The following is a 7648-nucleotide window of genomic DNA, read 5'->3' on the forward strand; positions in this document are numbered from 1 at the left end:
GGAGAGCCGTTTAAGCCGTGAGTCTCGGGCCGTTTATGCGACCATCTCGCCTCCCTTCATCCCATGCCATTGGCTGAGGAGATCGGGAGGAAGTCGGGGTCCTCGGTTTCATGGATGGTGGATGTCAGCGAATCCCGAGATTTGGTCGAGAGATCCCACTTTTTCTGATGACCAGGTGTCTTTGCAAGTTGTTTTTTTTTTAAATAAGATACTTAGGAGTTCCCTGGAATCTGCTTAGCTTTGAGACTTTGACCTTGCCCAGTCGGATCCGTCACAGTCATATCGCCATGCCTTCTGTCACTATGAACGCTCAAGAGGTTCGCCCGGTTTGGACCTCGGAGCAAGGGTCAATGGCCAAACAGACGGCCGAGACCCGATGGGCCAAAATCATTCAGGGCACCGTGGACGACATTGGCGAGACCGCCGTCGCAGAGGATGTTGACGACCAGAAGAGAGCGGAGAGCATCGCCATTCAAATTGCCCTCAAGAACATCAAGAAGGAAATTGAACAGAACAAGCCCCTCACGTACGTACTTCTCCACGGACCGAAACGCATGAACTCACGGCGCTTCAGACCCCTGCAAGATGACGGCAAGCCCGATATTCAAGCGTGGAACAAGCAGCTGGCTGCGATTGGCGAGTGTAGTTGGATAAACTGCCCTTGGCTCTTTGGAGAGTGCTACATGTACAGGTACGACTGTTGCTGCGAAGACCGAGATCGAAGAATTGCACTGAAACCCCCACCAGACGCATCCAGATGATCCTGAACTCCTCAAAACACTGGCAGAACTATGATGTTTTCAAGCGCCAGAAAGACTCTACCTTTGTCAAGTCGAGAGCCGCCGTGGAGGAGCTCGCCAGCCGTTATATACAGATCGTTGCCGATACTGGACTGGCCCAAAACGAGAGTAAAGAAGAAGCAAAGAAATTGCTGTTTATCGAGATGACGGAGGTCGCTCTGTGGGGAAACGCCACAGACCTGTCGCTCCTAGCTAACCTGACCCTGGAGGACTTGCAAAACCTGCAGGGCCATGCGGCCATCCAGAAGAGCCAGCGGAACATCGTCGACAACGACACGAACGACGTCTGGACCTATCTTCAGCGTACTACCAGTCATGCTAATCGCCAGATTGACATTGTTCTCGACAATGCTGGCTTCGAGTTCTTCACCGATGTGCTCTATGCCGCTTACTTATTGGACGCCGGCATCGCTACCTCTGTCAGACTGCATACCAAGGAATTCCCGTGGTTCGTCAGTGACGTGATTCCCTCGGATATCGAATCGCTGTTCGAGCATCTTGATTCCTCCGAATTCTTCCCAGGTCGGAAGTATCTGGACAAACTCATCCCGAGACTCCGCAAGTTCTTCCAGGCTGGCGCCATCACGACTACGACCGACCCCTTCTGGACGACGCCGTTTTCATTCCACGAGATGCCATCCAAGGCACCCGCCCTCTTCAAGGAGCTCCAGAACAGCTACCTGGTCATCTTCAAGGGCGACCTCAACTACCGCAAACTGACTAGGGATGGGTTGTGGCCTCACACCACCACATACGAGGAGGCTCTGGGTCCTCTTGGCAAGCAGAGCGGCGTCAAGATCTTAGCCCTTCGCACGAATAAGTCCGACGTTTGCGTTGGCGTCCCGACCCAGAGCAAGGTTGATGCGTTAAACGAGGAGGCGCCCGGTAGTGCCTGGGTCCGGAATGGAAAGTATGCTGTGGTATCGTTTAATGAGGGTCAATGATTTTCCATAGATAAATACCTTTTACTTTTGGTGTAGGCATCATGGGCGGGCTATGTCATTGACCATTCTTCTTTGAGAGAATTGATTATCCATGTCGTCGGCCATGCATGCGTCGCTTCCATATCTCGCAACAGTCTAATTACTCCATCCCTTTCTGCTGGATTTGCCATCAAGGGACCCCCTGTCGATGTCAGTAGCTGCATGCCAGACGATTAAGCCGGACATGTCTCACATATGAAAGTAGAATGACAGAGCGTGATCAGCGATGGCACCGTCGAGGGAGAACTGTTGCATGCCCCACAGATTGCGCGAGCGTGCATCATGACTCGAATCTGACGACGTCAACGAGAACTCATTCGCACGACAGCAAGAACCAGAACTCACATCAGACTCACGAGCTGTGCCATGTACCCCTCGGACTGCAAATTTAGGCGATGGTTTGTAGATGACCAAGAGCATACAGGCGAGATGATAGAATCCAAATGCCATAACTACCAACAACATTAGGGGACGAAAAGGAGAATACTTTTGGCAAACATACCATGCCAGTCCGCCGTGAACCATATCTCTGGGAATGGGTTTCCACTCCGCGGGACGGCTTCGCTATACCAGATTGGATCAAAGGTACTCGGGCGGGTGCTCAACCAGCTCTCGACGGCCTCGGACAGCTCTTGCCATCGGTGCATTCTGGTGGAGGGCTCAGGGTAACTCGACCCGAAGCAAAACTGTACCACCGTGGCACAGATCCAAGTCATAGTGTTGGCCCATGCTGTTTCAGACTTCAGATCGCTCACAGGGTCACCTCCATCCGGGGGATGAATGAGTATCAAGTTCAAATCCACATTAGGAGCCTGCTGATGCACACAGGCATTGTACAGGCACTGACGCATGTACACCCAAAAAGCCGCCTGCCGCAACCCCGGGGTCGACGGATCCACCTCCCGTCCTTGCGATGCTCGGAGCAGAGCCGAGCAGCCGGCTAAATGACGTTCCTGATCGCTCCCGGTTACCATGACTGTTTCAGCCCCAAAGGAATTAGCCTGGGCGTCGAGTGTCGGCTCGAAACTCTCTCCGACTTACCGTTCAACTGTTCAAACACCCGCAGGATGACAATGGCACACAGCAGAATATCATCTTCGGCCACCGTTTCGGAGTTCAGGGAGGGAATCAATAGTTCTACGCACCGCTCATGCGCCTGCTCGGCCATTTCGGCATCACCGACGTGCCGGGCCGCGTAGGAAAGCACGGCATGCAGCAGGATCGGCGATTGCTTGACCAGGATGGGGATTTTCCGGTTAAACTGACGGGAAGCGTCGGTGCAGTCGAGCCAATACCCGAGGTGCGTTGCAAAGTGATGCACGAGGTAAGCTTCCTTGTAAGTCAGTGGAGACCCTGCTTGGATCGCACCTGCGGGAGAAGCTGGAGACCATGGACTTAAAGAGTCCGGTCGGAGCAGCTGGGAGATTGGGATTCCGACCACGCTGAAGTAGGGGGGGCTAGTGGTATTGTTGACCGGAGAGGCCATCAGAGGCCCGGATACAGAGTCATTGGTGTGTTCTGGCAAGATAGTAGATCCTTGTGTGTTGTATGGTGATGTCACCGAGGCATTGTCGTGTTGGCTGCGGTAGGATTCGGTATAGCTTGGATTGGTAATGTGTTCAGGGCTGGCTGCATTAGCAATCACTGCAGTTCCGCGTTCCGGAAGGTGTGACATTTCATCATGGTCAGGAGCATCCTTGGGGTCTTTCCTGGCCCTTTTTGGTTGGTAAGGCTTGATTCTGATTTGATTGGATGGCTCTTCTCGAAGACATGGCCGGTTCTTTTTCTGGCACTGCCCACATATCGGCCTGACTTGGTCGCCTGTTCTCCGGTAAGCTGTTGCATTCAGCCGAGATTGAACTGTTCAGTGGCATACACTTGACATGCCTCCTCCGGCACGTTAGGCTGTGACGAAACTTAGCAAAATTCACGATCGAGCTTGGTCAATTTCTCCATCAACGGTCAATGGTTCCGCTTGGCAAACTTCCCATAACAGGCCCCAGGTGGGAAATATGGATCTAGACCAGACAGGAGAAGTGGGCAGCTTGTGGAGTGTAGGGGAATGATGGCGGGGAAGACTGACCATCCATCTTTTGAGCGAAGCATTCCCATGTCGAACCCCTGTCGGAGTGAAACCGTAAGACGGAGACGAGGTTGTCTCCAAAAAGGAACATCGAGACGAAAGTGAGAGGGGAGCAGGATCATGTGGAGAGAACTCGGGATTGCGGAGGCGGAGACGGAAAAGGAAAGAGCCCCCGAGGTTTTTGAGTTTCGAAGTAAATTCTACAGGACCCATCGAGAAGCAGGGAAACATTCCCCACGGGCTTTGCCTCTCTTTACCCCACGGATGGGAACCACTCTATAAACGTCCCCATGGGTCCCCGATACGATTTGTCTTTTCCTCATTCAACTTGATTCACCATGATCCAGAAAGGTTTCTGGCGGAGGGTCCCCGGACCTAGACTGCTCAAGTTGATTACCGCAGTCTCTGCAATTGCTATTTCCTATGAGGGCATGAGCCAGGGTGTGATGGGTGCTGTCAATGTCGCCCCAGAATATGGAGTATGTACCGCTGGAGCCATCATCTCCAAAGAATCGGAACTAATCGGATATCACCACTGCAGTATCGCATGGGCTTCGCCGATAAGAATGGAAAAGTCATCAACCCTACTCGGCAGGGTGGCATCGCTGCCATGTACTATTTCGGTGCTCTTCTCGGAGCCTTCTGGGCCGGTAGCTTCTCCGATGCCTACGGACGGATCAAGGGCATCTGGATGGCCTGCCTCTGGTGTCTTGCCGGAACCATCTTGCAGGCCAGCGCCGTGAATCTCGCCCACATTCTCTGCGCCCGTGTCGTCGCGGGTGTTGGCGTCTCGTTCATTATCGTTATTGCTCCCTCATGGACCGCGGAGCTGGCTCCTGCGGCGCATCGAGGTCAAATGATCGCCCTGACTTTCCTCGCCAACTTTGGAGGCATTGCCCTGTCTTCTTGGATTGGCTTCGCTACCTCTTTCACCGATTACGCCGGCGGCACCTTTCGATGGCGCTTCTGCTTTGCTTGCCAAGCGATCCCGGTTTTCTTCCTCATCATCGGCACCCTGCTCATTCCGGAATCGCCTCGATGGCTCGTCAAGGTCGGACGCAACGAAGAGGCGTTCGAGATTATCACTAAGCTCCGTGGAGATGACGACCGCGATCGACCGAATGTGCAAAAAGAGATCCGTGAAATCGTCGCCGTCGTGCAGATGGAACACGAGTCGCAGAGCTCCAGCTATATAAAAATGTTCTTGGGCATTGGATCGGGGGATATCCACATTGGCCGTCGTATCCAGCTGGCCTTTTGGCTGCAGGTGATGATGCAATATGGTACGGGTATCGCGGCGGTCGTCATCTACTCGGGCAATATTTATCGCACTGCGGGCTTTGATGATTTCAAGTCCAACTGGCTGTCTGCTCTGTGCATGACCTGCGGGATCCTGGGAACTGGTATCGCTGCTTTGACCTTGGACCGAGTGGGTCGTCGCCGGACCCTCTACTGGGGAGCGGTCGTTTTGAGTATTATTCTCTTTACCCTGTGAGTAAAATCCTATTTCGTCCTTGATACTGCTCCTGCTGACTTTCCTCCAGTGGTGGTCTGAACCGCGGAGCCGTCAACAACCCCGACAAGGCTGAACAGTACGGAACTGGAGCCGCTGTCATGGTCTACCTCTACGTTGTTGTCTTCAGTTCCTCCTGGTTGATAATCCCTTTCCTTTATCCGACCGAGATTTTCCCGACATGGCTGCGCGCCAAGGGTAACGCTTTCGGTGTTGCGGGTTGGGCCGTCGGCTACGGTGCTGGATCGCTGCTGGTCCCGGTCATGTTTGCCGGTATCCAGGAGAAGGTTAGTTCCATCCTCTCTTTCCCATGTTTTCAATTCTGACTTCTCTTTTCTCAGACCTTTTACGTCTTCGGTGCTGCCATGCTCGCCTACATCCCCATCATCTACTGTTTCTTCCCCGAGACTGCTGGCCGCACGCTCGAGCAGATCGATTTCCTGTTCGCCAGTAAGAAGCCCTTCGTGTGGGATGAGGAGAAAGAGTTTGCGAAGCGCATGACTCAGTTCGATGCTGAAATCCGTAAGATGGAGGTTGAGAATGGTGACTATGCCGGCGACGAGAAGAGATACGAGGAGTTTGTAGAGAAGGCCTGACCGGGGAGATGGCTGATTGCAAGCCAAACTGTCCATGGTTGTTGTACAATGCTCTTGCTGGCCAACACTGCTTTTATCTGCGAATTGATATGACATATTATGCTTATCTACAGTACTTCCTCGAACCCTAATGCCAAGAGGCACTGTCTACGGTATTGTACAGTTCTAGTAAATTTATCGTACTTTACTTAATGAGTATAGAATCCGGTGGAATCCTCTGGTAGTTAATAGTAGGAACTAGCTTACGGATTGTCCGTGAGGTGGCTTCGACATTCCGACATTCCGACATTCCGACATTCCGACATTCCTTCTAAATATGTAGATATTCCCTTCTCTGGCTACCGCAACCCAGAGCGTGTTTCTTCGGCTTAAGGAAATTCATAGCTAGTGACAATATTGACAGGCTACTACGCGCTTATATATTCTACAGGTGTCAAATATTTATTGCCTATGCATTAGTTCTTTTTTATGAACCCTATAACCACTAATAATACGGGACGTAGTGACAAGCAGCAAAAGTATGTGAAGATAGCAAGATTGTTAAAACCCCCAACGTCTTCTTTCTAGCTGCTTAGTACTATATTATAGATTATTTCAGACTAAAGCACTGCCACTGTAATAGGCCAGGTTCATTATTGTATTCGTACTAGCGTCTTGAGCCACCTGATGAATACTTCTGTCAACATCAGGGGTACGAATACTTTTCAGCTGAACTATGATTCGTCCACTTAGCTCCATCCAGCACTGGGGGCCATTACTAGTGATCTAACTTAGTTCTTTTGTTTTAAAGAGGGGTAATTCTCCTGTACAGAATGGCAGTCATCAATATATCAATTTACTCATTTATCGGTAGAGCTCTTCACAAGTGCATGCCCAAAACCGATTCCCCGACAAATGCTAATGTCATTCTACTAGATTTATGAACCTGATTGGCGGACGATTCACCTAAACATTCATCAGAAGATTGTGCGTGAGTCGGTACATAATAAGCGCCGAGATCAAATGCTAATATACCGTTTTCTACAAGTGAACATTTGTCAATAAAAAAATGGACATTATATCTCGAAATAGCACAATTGTGATTGGCCCTGGGCTCGTTGTTCTTTGGCTCGGCTGGCGGAATTATCCTCAATTCACCAACGCTCAGAGACACGTTTTTCAAATCGGAGTTGCCTGTTATTTATTTGGTCTTTTCGCTTTTATGGTAGCGGTGCCGATGCTTGCCCGCTCGAAAAGCTACATGTGATGGCCGAGCACGTTATACTTTGATCGATTTTGGAACGAGACCGATTACTCCCAAGCCTGTCAGGACTAGCTGGTGCGAGTCCCCTAGGTAGAGGGTGGATCTAGGCAATAGATAGATCGCAGAAAAATGATAGTGTGGGGGTCCGTTGTACTGTGTATTAGAAAACTGGTCGTGGCCTCCAGAATGGTAGTCCAGAGTGGAATTATAGTTAAGCGTCAACGTATCCTCGACATCATGTCGACTTGGCTGAGAGGGCGGGGTCTGCACGGAAAGCGGGAAGCCTGTGTAGCGATATCTTCCTTTGTCTTCATCTGCTCAGCAGCCGGACAAGTATTACGCTTCAAGATTGGGGATCGACATAGTTCTTGGGTCCAGACAGGATTCTCAGGGCCGAGAGCCAAGCATGAGCCTGAGATGATAATCGATG

At 51.2% G+C, this 7648-nt stretch overlaps 3 protein-coding genes across 3 annotated transcripts; 2 read left to right on the forward strand and 1 right to left on the reverse strand.

Moving 5' to 3' along the window:
* Window positions 1–287: 287 nt before the first annotated feature.
* On the forward strand, window positions 288–1744 carry PFLUO_LOCUS3870 (Hairy/enhancer-of-split with YRPW motif protein 2; the record flags this gene model as incomplete). Its single annotated transcript, XM_073781162.1, has 2 exons — window positions 288–691; window positions 748–1744. 2 exons carry the CDS (start codon window positions 288–290, stop codon window positions 1742–1744), a joined length of 1401 nt encoding a protein of 466 aa, XP_073637945.1.
* A 503-nt stretch (window positions 1745–2247) lies between these two features.
* Window positions 2248–3269, reverse strand: PFLUO_LOCUS3871 (uncharacterized protein; the record flags this gene model as incomplete). Its single annotated transcript, XM_073781163.1, has 2 exons — window positions 2248–2759; window positions 2825–3269. The coding sequence occupies 2 exons, from the start codon at window positions 3267–3269 to the stop codon at window positions 2248–2250; spliced, it is 957 nt and encodes a 318-aa protein (XP_073637946.1).
* A 935-nt stretch (window positions 3270–4204) lies between these two features.
* On the forward strand, window positions 4205–5975 carry PFLUO_LOCUS3872 (uncharacterized protein; the record flags this gene model as incomplete). The annotated part of the gene is made up of 4 exons (XM_073781164.1): window positions 4205–4345; window positions 4408–5357; window positions 5411–5666; window positions 5721–5975. 4 exons carry the CDS (start codon window positions 4205–4207, stop codon window positions 5973–5975), a joined length of 1602 nt encoding a protein of 533 aa, XP_073637947.1.
* Window positions 5976–7648: the final 1673 nt, after the last annotated feature.

The sequence above is a fragment of the Penicillium psychrofluorescens genome, assembly GCF_964197705.1.
Source record: "Penicillium psychrofluorescens genome assembly, chromosome: 2".
Lineage (NCBI taxonomy): Eukaryota > Fungi > Ascomycota > Eurotiomycetes > Eurotiales > Aspergillaceae > Penicillium > Penicillium psychrofluorescens.